At 35.9% G+C, this 23,135-nt stretch overlaps 1 protein-coding gene across 1 annotated transcript in view; it reads left to right on the top strand.

Annotated features, from left to right (window-relative positions):
- The window catches only part of CYP27C1 (cytochrome P450 family 27 subfamily C member 1), a 29,512-nt gene extending 7,229 nt beyond the window's left edge, over nt 1–22,283 (top strand). The window contains 9 exon segments of the mRNA XM_087920478.1: nt 3,946–4,136; nt 6,042–6,241; nt 6,798–7,007; nt 8,832–8,995; nt 11,859–12,025; nt 15,981–16,059; nt 17,814–18,017; nt 22,020–22,040; nt 22,042–22,283. Of these exon segments, the coding sequence (XP_087776604.1) occupies nt 3,946–4,136; nt 6,042–6,241; nt 6,798–7,007; nt 8,832–8,995; nt 11,859–12,025; nt 15,981–16,059; nt 17,814–18,017; nt 22,020–22,040; nt 22,042–22,137 (1,332 nt within the window). The 3' untranslated portion in view covers nt 22,138–22,283.
- The last annotated feature ends 852 nt before the right edge of the window (nt 22,284–23,135 follow it).

Raw genomic sequence — 23,135 nt, 5'->3', positions numbered from 1 at the left:
TAGCAGGGGTGGTGTTTGTGTGTTTGTGTGTGTGTGTGTGTGTGTGTGAGAGAGAGAGAGAAACTCAACTCGCTTCCCTTCTGCTAAGAAAAGTTTGCAGTCGCTTTCCCACACATACTCCCCTCGCCACGAAGCCGTTTCTATTGGCCGATGGAAGCAGCTGGTGACTCTGCCTTTTGGGAGCTTCCATTATCCGATAGAAATGGCCTCGAGGAAAGTGCGTGTGGGGCGGTCCTCTCAGGAGCGCCCTGTGGGCAGCCACGCCTTATCCCAAAGCAGCTGGTGACTCTGCCTTTGGGGAGCTTCCATCGGCTGATAGAAACAGCTTAGTGGCAAGGTGAGTGCGCGTGGGTCTCACCCCGCGGCTGCTTCTACCGGCCGATAGAAGTGGCTGGTGACTCTACCTTTGGGGAGCTTCCAGTGGTGGCCTCATGGAGAGGTGAGTGCGCATGGAGCGCTCTAGATGGAGGTGCGCCTGAGGGAAGAAATTAAGTCACCCCCCAAAAGACGTCCTAGCCGTTTTATTGGGGCTCAAAAAAAAAATAAGACCCGGCCTTATTTTATGAGAAACACGGTATAATCAGGTGTGGCTCACTTAACTGTATTGCTTAGCAATAGGTTCCAGTCCAAACTGGACAATCTGTACAGTAGTTGGATTTGCACATTTCAATAGGATAGTTAGTGGCTCAGTGTATTGTGTGAACCTAGCATGTGAAATTAATTTATATTTAATGTTTTCTGTGTTCCTTTATGAAGTTCAAGATGATATTTATCCTGGCAGCTCAAAGATTGAGTCTGTTCAGTATAAATTCCTAAGAAATATTTTTCAAACACTTTGGTGTTTGCTTGGCATTTTCATATTGAACATCCATCCATCCATCCATCCATCCATCCATCCATCCATCCATCCATCTATCTATCTATCTATCTATCTATCTATCTATCTATCTATCTATCTATCTATCTATCAATCATCTAGTGTGCATGTGTGTGCATGCTTTTCCCTGAAATACTGGTAGTTTGTCATTACCTGGCTGGGAGAGATTGGCAGAGCCAAAGTTATTCAAGCCCAAAGGCTGGTTTTATGCCTAAGGCAGGACCGTAACTCATGGTCTGCTGGTTGTCATAACCGCATAACTGGCTGTCTTAAAATTTTGGTTAAGTCTTGATATTTTCCTTGTAGGCTGAGTCTATATGTATTAACACTTTTATCTCAAAATGGAAAAAAGGACCAGAGAAGAAGCTATATACCATTACAGCTTCCCTCCTGGTACACTAATGACAGCGATATACTTGGTCAGGAAGAACCTCAGACAACAAATATCTAATATGGAGCATTAAATTGAGGATAGTTTAATTCTTACCAATATCTCCAGAAAGATGTCTCTGGAAGGGTGGCTGCAGAACATCCCATATCATAAATACCTTGGCCAGGGTATTCATATAATTCACATATTTGCTGTATAAGTAGTCCTCAACTTATAACCATTTGTTCAGTGATTGTTCAAAGTTAGGACAATGCTGGGAAAATATATGACCCTTACCCAAATTTACAGCTGTTGCAGTGCTCTCACGATCATGTGATCAGGCATGTGTCAGCCCACTTGTTCTTATGACTGGAACGGTGTTTTAACCCTTTGTCTATCTGCCCCCAGTCTACGGCATTTGGGCCACTCTACACACTGCCTTGATGGGAGGTAAGCAGCCCTAGAACTGCATAACTCTGAGGCTTCTTGGCACATCTCTGGAAGCCTCGGCAACCCCTGCCTGCTCCAGCAAGCAGCAGTCAGCATTAGTTTTCCCAGCTGCCATTAGCTTGCCCAGTTCCACACATCAATTTTTCACTGAAGGCTTTCCAAAGACAGTCCAGCCTTCCAAAGGCAGTGCCAACCTTCAGAAAACTGCACTATCTTTCCAAAGGCTTTTGTAGGTTTTCAAAGGCTCATGAAGCCACATAGAGAAAATGTTCACCAGAGAAGCTGGGGCTGAAATACAGTAGACAGCAAAGAGAGTGAAGCGCTTCTGCTTCTGCCACAGCAGCTGAGTGCAAAAGGCATAAGGTAAGTGCAGGGAACTAAGGCAGAAGGTAGCTGGGTAAACAAATGCTTGTTGGTGCTTCACAGGTGCTGCAGCTTGGCATCACACTGCTAGGGCAGACTGGGGAGCCAGGTGTTAGTTGGAAAAGCTGGAAGAAGGTAACATGGTGGCCCTGAGTTTGAAAAGGGGACAGGCACTAAGGCATCGAAGTGGTTCTTCAGCCACAACAGCTGGATGCAAAAGGCAAGAGGTTGGCATGGGAAACTGGGAGAAAAAGGTTCCAGGTTAATAAATGCTTCCTGGGGCAGGTTGTGGTAATTGCAGCTTCCTGGGATGTGGCATAGAGCCCCAGAGCCATGCGGTTCTGGGACTGCTTGCTGTCCCACAAGGCAGGATGCAAGGTGACCAAAGGAACAGAGGAACAGATGAGGAACAGATGGGTGAGGTGAGCTGGAGGCAGTCAGTTCCCTTACTTCCCTGAGATTTGGGGCTGGGAGGGCCGGGGGCAACTACTTGCTTAATTACCTAATGCAATCCTAAATTGTATTAACAAAGGGATACAATCAAGATCAAGGGAGGTACTAATACCACTCTATAAAGCCTTAGTAAGACCACACCTAGAGTATTGCATCCAGTTTTGTTCACCACATTATAAAAAAGATGTTGAGACTCTAGAAAAAGTACAGAGAAGAGCAACCAGGATGATTAGGGGACTGGAGACTAAAACATATGAAGAACGGTTGCAGGAACTGGGCTTGGCTAGTCTGGTGAAGAGAAGGACCAGGGGAGACATGATAGTGGTCTTCCAATATTTCAGGGGCTGCCACAGGGAGGAAGGGGTCAAGCTATTTTCTAAAGCACCTATATGCAGACAAGGAATAATGGATGGAAACTGAACAAGGAAAGATTCAACCTGGAAATAAGGAGAAACTTTCTGACAGTGAGAACAATCAACCAATGGAACAGCTTGCCCTTGGAAGTTGTGGGAGCACCATCACTTGAGACTTTCAAGGAGAGATTGGACTGCCATTTGTCAGAAATGGTGTAGGGTCTCCTGCTTGGGTGGGGGGTGGACTAGATGACTACAAGGTCCCTTTCAACTCTGATTATCTGTTATCTACCTGCAATTTTCACTTAACAAAGGCAACGGGGAGTGTTGAGATTGCTGTCACTAAGTGATAATGGCATAATGACATGTGACTGTCTAACTTTACAACCGCATTGCTTAGCAACATAAATTCTGACATCAATTGTGGTTTTAAGTCTAGGACTACTTGTAATACTTTTTCAGAAGACATGGAAACAACAGGACATGGTTCTCCATTGTCAATCCTGTTGAGATCTGTAATACAACTTTACCACATGCTCAATATTCTGACTCTTTATTTCAGTTACCTTTCAGTATATAATGTCCCCAACTTTCAATTAATAGCAAGCAAGGCTCAATATAGGATAGTTCATTTCAATATGCTTGATCTAAGTTTTGTAATAACAATAACTATTAACCATCCTGTTTATATTTTATGGCTATACTTATGATAGTTTTTCACTCAAGCCTTAGTATTAATAGTCTTAGCATTCAAAGAGGTTTCCATGAACTAATAAATTTTATTTTATTTTACTTATCAAATTTATAAGATCATCTTATGAAAAAGTGACTCTGGGCAAGCATATAAGACAATCAAAAGTTAATTATTATTAGAAGGAGAAGCTGCCTTTATCTTTGAAATGAAAATGTGGGCAGTATCTTGGAATCACAAGCAGCAAATAAATATAATTTCCTATGAAACTTATTGCTGTTTTTAATTGCAATTCGATATCATAATGTATGTTAGAATTAAGTGCTGTATACAAATGTTTCTCTTGCCGGGAGGGATGAGTAATTTGTTCTTTTTTTCCCCTTCATAGCAGAAACATGTACAGGAATATGGAAACATTTTCAAGTCTCATTTTGGTCCCAAACTAGTTGTGTCCATTGCAGATAAAGACATGGTGGCTCAGGTTCTACGGGAAGAAGGTTGCATGCCACAAAGAGCTGACATGGATTCTTGGCAGGAATACAGAGCTTTACGGGCACGAGCTACAGGACTTATATCAGCGTGAGTGCACTTCCTCTTTTTTTAATATTATCGAACAATATTCTAACTATATTCTTGTGATGCAACTATTCTCAAGTATTTTATTAAAGAATCTATTTCATTTAATTTTATTAAAGAAAGTGATTATATCCCCAGGGGTTGAGTATTGGTAAATGCCTCTAGGGAATAATTAATAAAAATTATAATTTTTGATGCAGTGTGATTTTTTGAAAGAAAGCCAATCCCTTCATGAGTCATAGTACTATTCTGTTTTCATAGGATAAAATTGTAGCACTTAGTACTTTATAGAGTAAGAATTAGTATGTGCTTTAGAAAAAGTCAGTATAATTTCAGCGAAACTGTATGTAGTAACACAAAGATCCCAATTCTGTAATTCCAGAAATGGAACATTCAGTTCATTTTGGTTAACCACAAAGTCATTTGTTGCTAGAACTGCAGTTACAGTTTAGTTGCTCTAGTACAGACATTTAAGGCTTATTAAAATCAGAAGCATATAAGCACAAATAACTTCTAGGATTACTCATAAGCATGCAAATTTAGTTAAATTTTAAAGGTCAGCATTTTCTATTTTATTATTATAAAAAAGAATTCTGGTCAAATTAACTTTCAGCGATTTTAATCAAAAAAAGATTAAAAATACCCCCCAAATGTGAATGAGAAATCGCAGGGATCAGCACAGTTGAAGTACAATGGATGAGTCTCATTCTAGGAAAACCTTAATTACGCTTCTTTAATCTTCTAAAACTCTGTACTTCTTTTATGATTGATTAAATAGTTTTAAAAAAATATTTTTATTACTTTTGTTCTCAGTCTACTTTTTATAATTTTCTACTGTAGACTTCAGTCCAAACCTTTGACGGTTCCCCCCCATCTGCTACAGTTTTTAATAACATAAAGTCAGTGATATTTTGTACAATGATCAGATGGCATCTTCTTCCCATTTTCCAAACCAAAAAAGGATTAGTGATATTTCCCCTTAACTTTCTCTCAGGAAAAAAAATATATATCAGGCCCTGGATTCAGATGAAGATTTTGCAGATTATCTAGTAAGGTAGCATTACTCCTAAGAATATATATGTTACCATCAGTTTCTGGATCAACTTGTAGCTTTGCAGGCAACATGCAGTTTCCAATAATCCTGTAGTGATTGTGATGTTGACACTCAGTAGCAAAATGGTATATTTATATTTACTATAGTCACCTGGAAATTGAATTTTTATTATTATAAAAATAATTAGACCATCTTTAAAAAATCTTTTTCGTCTAATTGTTTATGGCCTATGTTTAGAAAGCAGAAGCATTTGGAGATGGAGCACTGATTTAAAAGTGATCTTGATTTTCAGAAAGATTTATCTGGATATAATACTTCACGAAGATAAGAACTTCTAAAAGAAATTACTGAACTGTTTAAAAAATGATGATGGATTGTGTTTAGAAAAGTACTAGAATTGAGGCACCTACCAAAATTCTTAAGCAAACTTTGAGATATTTTTCATTTTTCACTTTTATTTCCGTTTCCCACTGAATCAGTGGCTGCATAATTCTGATAGCACCACAAGGAAAAGAACGTGATTTAAAAAAATTAAAACCTCTGTCATATTTTTTCCAAATGTCATTACATTACTACTGTAAAGGGAAGAGATGCGTTTCTTTACCTGAAAAGATTAGTAACTTAAGGGTAGAGGCATTCCAATAAAATTACAATAATAAGATTTAATAATAAGTCACATAAATAAGTCACATAAATAAAGCATTTCATACATTAATCTAATAATTTTTGTACAAATATAATCCTCCAGAAACAGTTTAAAATATGATTACATTTCCATTTACTGAAAATTTTGATTTCATTTTTGACAGAAAAAAAATGTGATCTAGATTGTCCTTACCTGTTATTTCTTCTAGAGAAGGGGAAGAATGGCTAAAAATGAGACGTGTACTAAGGCAAAAAATGGTAAAGCCCAATGACGTTGCAGTTTTCTCCAGAGGAATTAATGAAGTTATTTCAGATTTAATTAAGAGAATCCATATTATTAGAAATGAAGAAGAAGATGGGGAAACTGTGACAAACGTTCAAAGTCTTTTTTTTAAATATTCAATGGAAGGTAAGAATTATCATTTTAAAATAGGGAATAAAAGCCTAAACATGTGATTATATCAGTGATTATTACCAGCTGAAGTCACTGCTGCAACATTCAAACAAGAGATGGAATATCCTACAAATCAGGGGTAGGCAATCTGAGGTTGTTTACTCGTTAGAGGTTATCATTTCCATAAGCCCTTGTCAATAATTGGAGGCTATCATTTCCATAAGCCCTTGCTAATAGCCATAGTTATGAGAGATTCTAGAGAAAAAAGAATTAACAGATGGCAGAATCAATGAGTTAGCTAAAATGGCAGTTCAGTATCTGTTGCAAAATGCTCAAAATGGGGAGATCCAAATCTTTCAAAGAGAGAATCCACCTTTAATAATAAAGTCACTAAGAAAAGAATGCTGAGGTACCTATCATTTGTATACAGGTGGTTCTTGACTTTGACTGATCATGCAGCAACAATTCAAAATTATGACAGACCCTCCCCGCCAAAATTGTTGTATAATATTATTTTGTACATTATTTTGCAAAGAAAAACAATAAGTTCTGCGTTACTCTGCTCTTACAGGAGTTGCAACTGTTCTGTATGAGTGTCGCTTGGGGTGCCTGGAAAATCATATTCCCAAGAGTACACTGGAATATATTGAAGCATTGGAGTTGATGTTTAGCAGTTTCAAATCCACTATGTATGCAGGAGCTATTCCCAGGTGGCTTCGTCCAATTATTCCAAAGCCTTGGAGAGAATTCTGTAAATCATGGGATGGACTTTTTAAATTTAGTAAGTGTTTTTGTTTTTTAAGATTGAAATTCAAGTATCAGTTACTGTATGTTAGCTAAAAAGAAAGTCAAAGTGTAACTGTAAAAGCAACCTGAAATACTGATTCTAATTATGAATATTAATTTTCTTAAATTATGTCTAAAATTGAAATTAAAGCAACCAGATATTCTGCTCTAATTGTAAACATATTTATTGCAGCAACAATCAAAGTACTATATTCTAATCTATGTTGGAAAAAAAGTCAGAATTTGACTAACAATACATGAATATATTATTATTTGTATAGTTATGATTGTAAAGTTGTTATTTACCCACTCTCAGCCTTTCTTGTAAGTGACCTTTATCCTTGGCTTATTTTAACAAGCAGAAAACAATTTCCCAATCTTTCTCCATTATTCTTTTTTCCCCCTATTCGGACATCATGCTGTGACCCTCCAAATTCTTTCATGGTTTCTTCTTTCCTGCATACTGATTCTTTTTTTTTTTTTGGTGTGTGTTTCAAGTCAATTTGGACAAATTATATTTAGTTTTACTGTTTAAATAATCTGAAGTGGTTTTTTTCAATGTCACAGCAAACTCTGTAGAGGGAGCTGAAAATGGATATAGAATGCATACTCAAATAGACAAAACCTTTCTTCATACAATATTTTAAAATGCAGAAATGTTTCCTTTTTTTGGCCTCCATAGAGTGTGTGACACTTTTTCTTGAGAGCAGATGATTGGATATTTTAGTTCTTAAGGAACCTTTTACTTTTGAAAATTCCTTTCATGTATGGATCCTGTCTCTGTTAATGTTCAGAGTATGGTTGTTACCATATCCCATAATTCCTGTTATAGTGCAATGTTGTGACAATGTCAGCTATTAAGATACTAATATGCTAAAAATGGAAGGAATAAAAAACTGTTTACTCCATTAAAAATGCAATAATTTAAGATAGCTGGGTAATATAAAAATACATTTGAAGGAATATACAGGATCTGTGCTAAATAGTTCTCTATTCCAAATTGGGAAATGCCTTGCCAAAGAATATTTCTTTTTTCATGCACAAAGCATGTAACCTTTATATGAAAAGGCCTTTTTATGGTCAAGTTGACATGAGAAAAATAGACCTTTTTGAGTTTTAGAGTTTCAACTGTCTTGGTCTTTAAAGATAAGTATCTAAATTTTGAATTAAGTTCAGTAGCATGTCAGATGGCACAGCTTAGTTTGGATAGAGTGATAATAGTAATTCATATTCTGAGACCTCTAGAATGGATTACTATCATATTTTGATTTTAAACAATATTGGACTCATTTGCTAGCTTCAATTGCATACAGATAGTGCTCAGCTTCTGACCACAATTAAGCCCAACATTTCTGTTGCTAAGCAAGACATTATTGAGTTTTGCACCATTTTTCAACATTTCTTGTCAGAATTAAGTGAATCACTGCAATTCATAATTAGTAACATGGTTGTTAAATGAATATGGTTTCCCCACTGACTATTTACTACATGTGTAATCTTGCAAGATCTTGAATCTTATCATAATAGAAAGTATCTCAAAGGTGCTAGTCTAAGAAGCAACTAAAATGTCTTGGGGTTTTTTTTTCCCTTGAAAATGTTTCGCATCTTATCCAAGAAACGTTTCAGTTCTGTATAATTGAGGATCTCCATAGACTGAAAATAAATTACTTTCCAGCATTGAAGATAGTAAAACATTTAACATTTTTAAAGCATTTGAAGTAAATAATTTTTTAATACCCTACTTTATAAACAAGCATAAGAAGTTAGTTTCAAATTTTGATAAACATTATTTGTTTTTTCTTCTCTTTTAATCATTAAGGTCAAATTCATGTTGACAATAAAGTAAATGAAATAAAGTCCCTTTTAGATCAAGGAAAAAAGGTAGAAGGTGGATTACTCACAACTCTGCTTAGGAGAAAAGAGCTTACGGTAGAAGAAATTTATGCCAATATGACAGAAATGCTTTTGGCAGGTGTTGACACAGTAAGTTCATTTTATATCCTATATTTCTGGCTATCTATGCTCTCAAGTGTCTTATATGAAACATAAATAAAAATACAATAGAAGTTATTTTAAAACAATTCTTTTACCTTTTAATATTAAATTTCTTTTATACTTATGTAAGTGGATAAATTTAGGCAGTATATATAGTAAAGTTTGTGTCTTCTATTCTCAATATTTTTGCTTTTCAAAGCACTCATGAATGGATTATAATAAATAATTTTCACTGATATAGCACACTTTGGGTAGCTTGTTTCTCTGAAGTTCAAGGTGCACACACACACACACACACACACACACAGGTCATATGTATGTAGAAAGAGATCCTTAAAAATGCAACTGCATATGGGAGATTTCCATGCAATTCAGGATTTAACAGTGGTTTGTTTTTTATCAGAATGTTTCTATTAACGAATTTAGACACAAAAGCATTTTAGTCTACTTTTATTTTATTCAAAAGAAGTTAAAATACAAAACTCCCAAAATATTTTTAAGAAACAAAGAAAAATACAACCCAAGCAAGACATTAAAAAAACTGCATTAAAAAAATGAAAACACATAAACACACATTATCACCTAGCTGAATGCTAATTAATATATTACCATAATATTAATTTCCCATTGTTTGAGAAATGGCCCCCAAAATTGTAATCTACTAATTCTATTTGCAAGTTATTAATATGTCATCTATATAATATATTAATGACAAAATAGTTAACAGGGAGAACAATAATAATAAAAAGACAACATTAGAGTTTCAAAACCATCTATTAACGAATTGTTATTGTAATCAACTCATAGAAAATTTACCACAACTTCTTATATATCCCAAATCACCCAAATTGTTTTCCAGTTAAATGTAATAAATCCATTCTCCAATCTCCTTTCTATTCTCTTAAGAATAACAATTTATCATTTATCAGTCAGTTTTCTGCTATTGTAAAAGATAAGGCTTGAACTTCAGAATAAGTACTAAGTCTGAAAAATCCATATTTTTTTAGGATGGTGCCAATTTTGAAGAAGGGATGAAGGATCTGAGAAGAAATACTGTTTAGATCACAGTAAATAGTTGCACAGTTAGTTCAAAATTGAAATTTTGTGACAAAGAATATTGTAAAATGCAGTGAAAGAAATGAGATCGGAATTCAGGGAAATATGTCTCTTTTTTTCCCTATCATGAGATGGAGAAAAAAAAAATTGAAATGCCATTGTAAACTTCATCCTAAGAACATGACATGTGTTTTGACAGCTGTTAAAAGTTTACACAGAACTTGAAATACAAGTCAATATTGTGGGGCTGAATTAAAACTCAAAACTGAAAGCCATTAATTATATTATAAACATTAAGAGAAATAGAAATTGGAAGAACGGATAGAAGATGGAAGAATTGAAAAAGAAATGTCTTAATTACTTTAACAGTAATCTATGGTGTTATATTTAGTATAGGAATAGAAGATGTTTTGATGAAAATGTACTTGGAATACTAAGCACAATTCTTGGAATACTAAGCACATCATAGAATTGTTGATACTGTACTTGTAGACCCCGCAAAAAGGATACTGGAAAGTTGAGAAAATTTCAGAAATGGGCAATTGAGATTATTAGGGATTAGCTGATGGTAAAGTCATGAAAGCTATAAAATGGGAGACCATAAATTGAAATCCTGCCTTAGCAATGAAAGCCAGCTGGGTGACCTTGGACAGTCACTCTCTTTCAGCACAAGCTACCTCATAGAGTTGTTGTGGGAAAAATAAGGGGGCAAAATATGTTGGGTATGTTCTCTGCCTTGAGTAATTTGTAAAACAATAAAGGCAGGAAATAAACAAGTATCAACCAAGCAACCAAGCTAGCTAGCTAGCTTTCCATAAGGCTGCCCCTTATGGCTATTCAAAAACCACAGATGGTGTAGAATTCAGTCATGCAGGTACTTATGGGTATTCCTCAGTAGATCCATGAAATACTTCTATTCTAGGATCTGTACTGGCTTCCCATGGGATTTTGGATGGAACTGAAGGTGCTGGTTATTATCTATAAAACTATCAACATGGTATAGGAGCAGATATTTGTGGACTGTTTTTTTCCCATTGTATTGCCCAATGCTCTAATAGGAAAGGTTCAGGTTCTTTACTTCAAATAAAGATCTAGGAGTTGAGCTTTCATTGTGGTAGTGCTTGCTCTTGATGCCCAACCAGAGGTGGTATTCTGACCAGTTCTGGAGAACTAGTAGCAAAAATTTTGAGTAGTTCAGAAAACCGGCAAATACCACCTCTGACTGGAGATTTTACAGTATCCTTCCCCTGCCATGCCTACCAAACTACATCCACAGAACCAGTAGTAAAAAGAATTGAATCCCACCACCATGCCCAACCCTGCAGGCTATTGTAAAGTAGGCTTGGTTCTTTCATTAAGCGCTTGGGACAGGAGGAACAGAGTACCCATCTAATGGAATGTAATAAAATTCTGATCACCAGTTATTTCATTTGTTTTAATTGCCTGGGGGAGGAATATTTTTGTATACAGTTTTTTGTACACCTTTTGTACACTTTTGTTCAAGTTGGGCAGCCATATAAATGCTATAAAACAAGCAGTTTTTAAAGCTATAATCCTAAGCAAAGGGAATTAGATTCTCTGAAAATCCAACATGCAAAAGATCGGCAAAACAAACAAAGGGCATGTTGTTTGAGAAAGTGTCTGATAATTATTTGATGCCATCATTGATATACAGCTTGATTTGTCTGAATGTATATGATTGGTTGAAAATGAAAAATGTTCTTCTTTGATGAATAATATCACATCCCCCTTCTTTCCCCATTTCTCATCTCTTCCCACCCCAACCCCCTCCAAGACTTCATTCACTTTATCCTGGGCAACATATCTTTTAGCAAAGCATCCAAAAGTGCAGGATTCTGTCTATAAAGAGATAGTTCATAATTTGGGAAAAGATAAGGTTCCCGATGCACACCATATTCCCAACTTGCCAATGATTAGAGCTCTTCTCAAAGAAACCTTAAGGTAAGTGTATAAAATGTAAGATGATAATTATAAATGCTCTCATTGCAATAGGTTGGATCTAGACTGCATGCTTATAAGAAAAGACATATAGATTCAATATATATATTTAAATCAAATTGTCATATTTTCCTTGCATTTTTCTTTATTCTTCATATTGAAATAGTTTGCATTACACTAATAGTTTTTTAAAAAATGATGAATGTGATAAATAATTTATTAGATGGCTATTCATACTTTTAATAGTAAATGGCAGACAACTTAATTTTGGGTGGGGAGTTCTTTTTAATGAATATAGATGACAATGAGAAATAGACCCCAGTTCTAATAAATACTACAAACAAATTGACATATTCATGTGTGCAAATGTTAAACTCAAAGGCCACCGAATATGATATTTCTTTAATATATTCATAATCTTAACTAAATATTATATGCATCAGAATCAAAGTACTGGATCAACAAAGTATCATATCTGCTAAATTTGGATGATCAATTTTAGCTTAATGCAGAGGTCTCCAAACTTGGCAACTTTAAGACTTGTGGACTTCAATTCCCAGAATTCTCCAGCCAGCATAACTGGAGACTTGTGGTCTCTAGCTATGCTGGAGAAGTTGAAGTCCACAAGTCTTAAAGTTGCCAAGTTTGGGGACCCCAGCTAAAAGCATTAAAAGGCACTTTCATAGAAGAACTTTGTTCTATTTCAGAACTAGCTCTTGATCTGAGCCAGCTAGAACTAAAGAAATTTTCCTCTCAGCACTGCTGTAGTTTAATTTAAATAGTTTAAATACAAGCACAACATTTTTCCTCACAACATTGTGGCTTTAGCGAGATTGATCCTGATTTGTTTTTGATATTGTCTGGAACTATTGCTTCATACCACCTCTTGATTCCTTGGTTCAGAACTCAGAACTCTACCAACTCTGAACAAGAATTTCAATATCCTGTTTATAGTTTCTGTCTGTAGGCACTGTGTAGAATATATTGCTTTCCAGTGGTGGGATTCAATTTTTTTTACTACTGGCTCTGTGGGCTTGGCTTGGTGGGTGTGGCGGGGAAGGATACTGTAAAATCTCCAGCCAGAGATGGGATTTTCTGGTTCTCTGAACTACTCAAAATTTCTGCTACCAGTTCTCTAGAACTGGTCAGAACCTACTGAATACCACCTCTGTCTCTCTCTCAATCCAAAAATCTACAACCATAATTACATCTACAGTATTGGCAGGGGTGGAATTCAATTTTTTTAACAACCAGTTCTGTGGGTGTGGCTAGGTGGGCATGGCCATGTGACTGGGTGGGCATGGCTTCTTTTTTCCAGCAACCCCCCCCCCCTCAGTATTTTTGCCTCCTAGGCTTTAGGCAAGCCTCCTGGGGGCGCGTTTTTGCTCCCAGGAGGCTTCCCTGGGGCCTAGGAAAGCAAAATATGGGCCCCACATGCCCCTTTTTGCCTTCCTGGGCCTCAGGGAAGCCTCACGGCTGAAGCAGTAAGACAAGGAGGGAGATCCCAGCACAGCTGATCATTTGAACAGCTGATCATTGGGAGGGGAAAAAAGAAATACCTTAAGGAGTGACTGGGCGGGGGTGTCACAGTCAGCGATGTTGAGCATGCTTGATAAGGACTGACTAGGCAGGGAGGGGAGGGGCAGGCAGAGAGTGGCGGGGCCAACCATGGGCACGATTTGCTGGTTCTCTGCACTGGGCAGAATCATAACAATCGGTTCTATAGAACAGGTCCGAACTGGTAGAATCCCACCCCTGAGTATTGGGAAAATCCTGATTACCCACAAACTATCATTTCTACCTTAATTTGCAAAAGACTTTAAATATAGAAATACAAGTGAAAAGGTGGCTTTGCAACTGATAAACTTTCCTCATTTGTTCGTTTGTTTGCAAACTATCAGACAAATTCATACAACATGAATGAAAATGTGGATAGGGATTGGGTCAAAGAGTTAGCAATTTATTCATTCTCCTTTTAGATACAATGAGAGTGAAGAGGGTTTTTTTTTTTTTTGCATGGCAACACTTGCCCACTTTAATACTCTCTTTGTAGGTTTTTTTATATACAGTGAGAAGACAGAGAAAAGTTTCCCTTAAACTTTTGAACTAATCTTCATTTTGATCCTCAAATTCTGTATCTGAATTCAGTTTATAGATTTATAGTTTCCCTCTCTGATTAAAACAAGATAGGAATAAATAATAGTTCATATTCATTAATTACCAATAGATACTAGACTATAATAGACAATTTAGTTCCGTAAATTTCAAAACAATAGTATTTTTTTTTAAAGTTCCTACAGATTTTACTCTAACAATTGTTGCCAACTATAGGGAGTAGTGCTCATCTCCATTTCAAGGCCATTGAGCTAGCACTGTTCAAAGATATTTCCATGGTCATATGGCCAATTTGATGTCACAGGGTGCTGTTAAGCTCCCACTGAAGTGGTATTTATTTATCAGCTCATATTTGCATGCTATTGAACTGCTAGATTGGCAGGAACTGGGGTGATTATGGGAACTTTCCACCATCAAGCCCAGCAACTTAATCGCTGAGCCACTGCATTGCCCCAGTATTTTCAAAAGCTGTATTATATAGTTTTTGAAGTTTTTTATATATATATATACATATATAATATGTTCAAAAGCTAAAGAAGCTTTTAGTCTCTTCTTGTAAGGCAAAGAGAATGAGCACAAGAGATCAGAGTTCATGCTGTTTCATTTTCAAAGAGGAAAATACAATTTCCCATTACTTTTAATCTGATTTCTATCCCCAACATTAACTGTCAGAAAATTTAGAGAAGATGAAACAATGATAAACAAATATATTCTCTTAGTAAAGATAATGGAAAATATACAACTTTTGTATATTTGAAGGTTACTTTGTCAAGTAGAACCAGAAATAATTGATGGATTTATTTTCCATGAAATTGGATAAATTCTTCTGAAATAATCATTTTCTAGGGCAAGATGGGAAGATGGGGCATAAAATAAACAATTATGTAATTTCATCTTATTGTTTCCAATGAATTATATTATAGCATTAAACATTATTTTGATTTATTCTGTATAAAAATCATATAACCCCCGCCCGCAAGCAAATTGCCTTACTTAGAAATTTATTGTAGGGACAGTGGTCCTTTCATTGCCTTTATCATTTTATTGTATAATATGTGTGTATATATATATATCTCAATACAGAAGCCTGATGATGGCAGATGAGATTCTGCTGAAATGTTGCTACAACTTTAAAAGCACAACTACAATGACGTGGGAAAATACCCAAGCAAAGCTGAATACCATACATACATACATACATACATACATACATACATACATATTTCTAGCTAAAATTGTATAGGATTTGTAATGGCATATGAGAGTGATGGGAAGAGATACTGCCTAGGAAACTATCAGATGGGGTGGGGGTGGCGCCCCCCAGAGGACAAAACTTAATAAAGACTCACCCTAATAGATCAGGCAGTTGCAAGTGTTGGTGGTGAGAGATTTGTGTTTTCAGACTTGCAAGATTCTGTTAATATAGCCTTATAATAAAGCTGAAGTAGCTCATCTGGTCAAGTTATCTGTCTGGTTTACCTTGGTTTACTAATCACATTGCATTTGTTTTTGGTTTTTTTCTACAGTTTTATTGTTACCAGATAGGATGATGTGCACACAATGGTTAAACTATGAACACTTGTTTTATTCAGACATATCTTTAAAAGCCATTTCTTACGTTTGCTTCAACCAATTTATATTCTGTGAAATCAGGATTTTATTATATCTTATGGAATTATTCATCACTTTTAATATTTTATCTCATTCTATCAACAATTATACAATCTGAAGCTCTTCACAATTTTTCTAAGATTTTTTGTGATCCTGAATAATGTATTTGTTATCATCAAAATATTCTGAATATGATATAGACACTAAATATCTAATTGACACTTACTTGTAGATTATTTCCGGTATTACCAGGAAATGGCAGAGTTATACAGAAAGATATGATCATTGGAGGCTACTTGATACCTAAAGGGGTAAGTAGGGCAATGATTCTATCAAAAGAATGGGAAAGAAGATGGTGCAGCTTTATTTTGAGTACAGTGGTACCTCAGTATTGTTTGTTAATTGGTTTGAAGGAGTGAGATGAGTACCAAAAACTATGAGTGTTGAGGTAATTCCCCGTTAGGAGAATGAGCGCATACAGGGAGATGTAGTGAGAATAATGTTGAATAACACACACACAGCACACAGATACACTGTACAGTAAATGTAGGTTTTTACTTTCAATAAACGTTTAAGCACAGTCCAAGATAAGCAGTCCAAGTCATTCACAGGTAAATCAGTCAGTTTTCCAGTCCAGGGGTAATCCAAATATCAAAGTCTAGTATCAAAAACAGTTCAGTAACAGACTTACATCAATGATCAGTAACAGTCATTAGGAGAAACGGCAACTCTCTCCAACAGAAGGGAACAGAAACTCACTGAGACTTCCTTGAGACTAAACAACCCAGGTTTTTGGCTCCATCTTATGGCTGTTTGAGAAACCACACCCAATTACAGTTTTAGCATTCTCTTAAAGATACAGTATTAACATGTCTATCCTAGTTTATATATTTCCAACCCAAATAACTGTTAGGTGACTTACATTCCTAACAAGTACCAAACAAAATTTTCCCATAAGTAATAATGTAGTGAATTACAAGGTAGCCAACAACAACAAATTCTAGCTTGTGTATTGAGTACCAAACAAACGATGAGTATTGGGACAAAATGTTTGCATCAGAATGCGTTGAATACCAAATTTGATGGGTTTTAAAGCACTTAAGTACCAAGATACCACTGTATATAAAAGTATGAGCTAAGAAATTGACTCAGATTTAATTTAGTTTTAATATGAGATTATTAACTTAAAAACTGAAAAAAAAAATACCTCTTAACTGCCTATCCTTGAATTATGATTTATTAATAGTATTCTTACCTGGGAGTTGGGATAGCTTTGCAATCTGATTCTGAGTTGCTGGACAAAGAGTTTCCCACTAATGGGAATCACATTTCATTCCACCTTCAAAATCCAATTCTATCTCCTCCACCTTCAACCCTGCTTTGCCATTTTTGTCCAATTGGATTTTGTTTTTTAAAAAAAATGTGTTCCTCATAGGTGTGCTGATAGAAGAACAAAAGACAGACCCTTGGCCAGGTGCCATTTTTGTATTCTCTGATTAATTGGAATGAATAGTATTCAATACTGACCTTGCTCAAGGAAAGGAAAGCTAGGCTACTTGCCAGCAAATGCACAAGTGTAAAAGTGCTGCTTATAATGGGGTGAACAGCTATGTGAAAGGGACCTGGAATATGTCAATAGTGATTTATAATCCATAGTGGATAGCAACACTTTTCTAAAACAGACATTGAATTGCTGATTTGTATTGCTAATTTATTAAATCTAAGGTGGATCTGATGAGATAGACTTTGGTTATAAATTCCCACTCCCACAAAACACTGAGTAAATTTTAAAATAATGTTTTTATGAGGTTAAAAAACACTGGCAGGTTTAAATATTAACTTGATAAACACAATTATTATTCTAATTGTTATAATTACAACTGTGTGTCTATTACAATATCTTAGCTTATTCAAGGCTGTTGTGATTTTATTTGAAATAATTTTTGAAGCAATATATAACATGGTGAACATTTTTGTCATACTGTTTTGATGTTTGTGAAATTATTTAAAAGTACATGTACTTGGGGATTGATACATGTATGCTACAATATATTTACTTTATTAGACCCAATTGGCACTCTGTCATTATGCTACTTCATATCAGGAAGAGAATTTTGCCTCAGCAAAGGAGTTCCAACCTGAACGCTGGCTAAGGAAAAGCAATATGGATAGGGTAGATAATTTTGGATCCATCCCTTTTGGTTATGGTATTCGAAGTTGCATAGGCAAGCGAATTGCTGAATTGGAAATTCATCTTGCACTAATACAGGTAAGCAAACTACTAAGACTTCTTTTGTTGAAAAAATATATATATAAAATGTTATGGTAAAAGAAAAAAAAATGCAATGAACAAGCAACTACTTTAAAAAAATTTTTTAATAGCCCTACATGAAAAGCCCCACTCCAACCATTTGAATCAGAGAGGAAGATGTTGGACTTCTGAATTAGAACAACAGAGTTGGAAGGGACCTTGGAGGCCTTCTAGTCCAACCTCCTGCTTAGGCAAGAAATCCCATACCACTTCAGACAAATGGTTATCTAATCTCTTCTTAAAAACTCCCAGTGTTGGAGCATTTACAATTTCTGGAGGCAAGTTGTTCCATTGATTAATTGTTGTAATTATCAGGAAATGTTTCCTTAGTTCTAAGCTGCTTCGCTCCTTGATTAGTTTCTCCCCATTGATTCTTGTTCTGCCCTCAGGTGCTTTGGAGAATAGCTTGGCTCCCTCTTCTTTGCGCCGGCAGCCCCTGAGATATTGGAACACTGCCATCATGTCACCCCTAGTCCTTCTTTTCATTAAACTAGACATACCCAGTTCTTGCAACCGTTCTTTATATCTTTTAGCCTCCAGTCCTCTAATCATCTTTGTTGCTCTTCTCTGCATCCTTTCTAGAGTCTCCACATCTTTTTTACATCATGGCAACCAAAATTAACACCTTCACTCTGCCTTCCTCTAAGCTAGAGGTGGAAGAGGCTTACAGGCTGTTTTAAATGGTGACAATGCTTGCAGATAGCAAGGGTGAATAGCCATTCTATTCAGAACTACTGCTACTTCCCTTTTAGCTTTTTTCCTTCCATTCCTCATAACTGAGGAGAATGAGTTCCCTTCTCTCCCCTTCCACTTACTCTCTGTTACAAGAGCTATTAAACAAACATTCTCTTTGAATCTTCTGAGTCAGCAAGGTTAGGAGCCCTGATTTAGTGCTAAAGCCAGCGGGGAAAATACTCTCTTCCTTGTCTTCCTCAAGGCTAGGCAGGCTTGGTGATTCAGAGGACAGCTATTTGAAGTTTTTCTGTCCTGGTTTCTTTTTACAGTCCAAACATTTCATGTGGAAAAAGAAAAAACTTGAGTTTTCTTTGCTACCAACTCCAGAGAATAACCAGGCATTCCACATGCCCTGTAGATTCCCTAGAAAAACTGCTGCTTTATGTGAAGATGCCCCTTTTAATTCTATTTGAATGTGAATGAAAATGTGGGGAAAGAATCAACTGCACCATAATTATTATTAGCAATAAGGTTAAGAACATTGTAGCTGAAGAGATGACAGATGCTATCACAGATTAGAAAAGAAAGAAGGATTTCCTGCCTCTTCCATTCACTTTCTTCATAAGTAATGAGCTGTGTAAAAAACTATATAAAACAAAAGAGCCAGCAGGTCCTTTGGGTAAATCTAGCAGAACAAAAGCTACTTTCCTCTCTGAATCCTTGTATTGAAACTGTGCTATTGAAATCTTCTCAGAAGCATGCCAAAAGAATTTGAGTTTCTAGGCAACCTTTCATGAACATCAGGTACTTAATTCTTCCCTATCCAAGTGTACAGGTAATGCTTGCTGTCCACAGTTTCATTATTCAAGGTTTTACATATATCTATGATAAAAAGAGACGTGACTTTGGTATATGTGTAATTTATCTGCTACTTAGCTGCAGTTTTGGCCTTGGGGTGGATTGTTTTTTGGTTATTTAATTTATATAGAAAGCAGATGATGACTTCCATGCACTTAGAATGTAGTTTGTTAAGGATTAGGGTTAGGCTATCTATTCAGTGTACTAATATTGGCCCTCCTTGCTTGGTCAAAAGGGTGAACATGGTTTCCTTACACCAGCTGACCGTTCTGGCAGTGCCATTCATGGCTCATACTAGCTTTCCACATGCATGTTTCATGTTATTTCACAATCTCAGTGGAGGGGTCTCTCAGTTCTATTGCTGCAGCCTGAAGTGCCCTGCAGACTGCTTGTGGCAATCTCCACCATGCCTCTGGATGCTCCCACTGCTTGCAAACTGCTTATGGCTCATTTCAGATGTCATGAGTGGTTTGTGTTAGCATTTATCCTCAGCATCACGATCAAGAAATCCCTCTGCTGAGACTGTGAAAGAAGCCTCTATGACACGTGGGGCAATTCCTTCCATTCCCAGCAAATCAAGACAATGCATAGAAGACAGAGTCGGTTTGATTCGAGCATCAGGCTAGAAGCAGGAGACTGTAGTTTCAATTCCACCTTAGGTACAAAGCCAGCTGGATGATCCTGTGCCAGTCAGCCTGTCTCAGCCCTAAGAAGCTAGCAATGGCATACCACTTCCGAAAAACCTTGCCAAGAAAACTGCGGGGACTTGCCTAGAGCGTAGCTAGGAGTCAAAAACTGACCCAATGGTCAATCAAAAATAGAAGAAGATAGCAAGCTGCTGTGAGGAAGTCATAGTGTCCTTGAACCTAGGCTGATCCAGTAAGATCTGCTTTGATCAAGGGAGAAGGGAGGAAGAATAAATGTAGATAAACTGCATAGAGCAATTCAATTCAGATTTATTACATTCCAAGGCAGATACAATCTTAATATTGAATAAAAGTATTACACACTTCTGTATGTATGTATGTCTGTGTAAGAGAAAAACATTAATAATGGAGTCTAAAAATAATAACATAGTTACTAAATAAATCTGAATAAAATACTATTAGAAGAAGTTACAATCTTTAGTAATGGTATCCTGTATCATACAAGGATAGCACAGAACTGTGCAACTTGAGATGTTATTTTTGAACCCTTGTCTGAGAGTAGTAGCATTAAATATAAATTGCATTCCTTACCTAGAAATGTCTTCAAGACAGGATATATAAGGGTCTGTCTAGTCCTTATGTAGCAGGCACTATCATAGCATATGGCCTATGGTTTCTATTGAATCATCGCCACATGAACATAACCAAAAATGCATAGAAGTGCCCTTAAAACACCAAAAAAGGACTGCTGAGGGCATAGTATCCAACCTGGCTAAATGAAGGCTAAATGTTATTTTAAAATTGAAAGAGACCCTTTGGGGAGCAAATGATAAATAATGGGGTGTCACTCCTTACTTAAGCTTGTTGGAAAATCTACATCCAGTTCCATTGCTTAAGGGCAGCTCTAGCATTATCAAAGTCTAATGTGGACAGAATTTCCATAGAGAAGCCCAGCAACTGAATTTATCTAGGACTTTTTAAAGCTATGAAAATTTAAAGTGATCTCTAAATACTAATGGGGTAATTCTACAGGGAGTAGAATTAACTAGCCAGAAGGTAAGAAAAAGAAGCCATGTTCTGGCATCAAAACTTTGCTTGTTTCTCATATAAAGTGACATTTTTTGACACTATTTGGGACCATCAAAATGGAACAGAGAACTTCTATGGGATGAGAAGGGGATGAGGATTATAGACTTTGTAAATTAATCTCATTCTATTGGCCTGTTCTCATTATTTGAGGTTTCATTATCTATGATTTTATACTGGTATAGGATTTCCTGCTTGAGCAGGGGGCTGGACTAGGAGACATCCAAGGTCCCTTCCAGCTCTATTCGGATTGACCCAGTTGCACTGAAGGAAACAGCAAACATTTTCTCATGTGCCTTGTCTTGTCTTTCCTAGATGGCACTGTGAGTCAATCTAATACCATAATGCCTTTTTAAAGAACCCTTCCACTTAGCTCACTGGTCATCATCTAGCTCTAGAAGAGTCACTACATTTGTTTCAATCACCCTCATTCTCAGATAGTTAACTACACTTTTTTTAATTTTTGAATGTTTTCTATATACATTTCTGTATATAGTTTTTGTTTTTTAACAATATATTTTCCCTTCTTTCCTTTTATCTTTTTTGGGAAAGTTTGTTTTAGTCTTTTTGTATCATTAAATAAATACAATGTATAGTATCTCTTATGTCAACTTCTAAAACTATTAACTGTTATTGCTGCCTTTCTGATGTTTCATTTTTATTAATCCTGATATTATTCCATTTCTCCTATTAGATACTTCAGCACTTTGAAGTAAAAAAGATCTCCAAAAACTAAATCAGTTTTCGCCAAAACTCATGTATTATTGACGCCTGCAGATTTTATCAATGTGAAATTTGCTGACAGGAAATGAAAGCAGTAATGTTAAGAAGACCTCCAGTTTTAGCTTTGATACAAAGTCCTTGAAAATTTTTTAGCCATTATGGGATTTTCCTTCTAAGCTTCAGATGTTTTCACAGAAGCATATCTGTTTCCTAAAAAGTATTATACATAACACAAAATGTTATGTAAGTATCAAAATAATCCTTTTATATGCTCAGAATTTTATTTACCTCTGAGAGATACAGTAAAGCAACTAATGCATCAATTCACCATCCAGCATTTGGTCTGTGCATGCTTCAAAAATTATTTGGAAGAAGTATCTTGGACCTCCCATGGGTACTTTTCTGTTATTCATTAAAGCTTGAAAAAGGAGTGTCTGCTTTAATGAACAGAAGAGGGACGTTGTCAAACTCACACCGATGTATTCCTGAACTGTTTTTGTAGAGATCATAGCCTTATTAGAATCATTAAGCACAACAGTCATTGTATTGCTTTCCTAGGAAACTCTTTACAAAAATTTACACATTTATGTTAGTAGCCTCAAATATATTCAAGTTAGTTACCCATCACTAAATCCTTCTCTCCACTTTAAAAATCCCCCTGTTAAAATAAGAGTTAATGGTTTATCTATAAATGGTTAAATAGTAACAAATTTACATTTTAGAATAGCTTCATGTTTTTAACACATCTCATGTAAAATCTCTGAAATAAGAACATTCCTTTATGTGATGGAATATATAGTATTTACCATTTTTGTGTCTTTTCTTCATGTAATCTCAGAAATTTCTGTCTTGACAATGCTTTGTTTCCAAATAATGTTTTTCTTTTTTTAAAGAAAATTCTGAAATCTAAGCTTGTGCCTATTCAGAGGTCTGATCTTTATTCCCTGAAAAGCTTTGGAAATAACATATACAATTTTGTAGAATTAAATCAGTGAGCAATACAAATGATACAAGAATCATTTCTTATATATTTGTCCATTTTGATTGACCGAAAATACAAATGTCTTTTTAAAATTTAGTTTTCTTT

This window comes from Pseudonaja textilis, chromosome 1 (assembly GCF_049901715.1).
Source record: "Pseudonaja textilis isolate UNSWEBS1 chromosome 1, rPseTex1.2, whole genome shotgun sequence".
NCBI lineage: Eukaryota > Metazoa > Chordata > Lepidosauria > Squamata > Elapidae > Pseudonaja > Pseudonaja textilis.
Note: the sequence above shows the minus strand (reverse complement) of the source record. Positions and strands in the feature narration are given on the sequence as shown.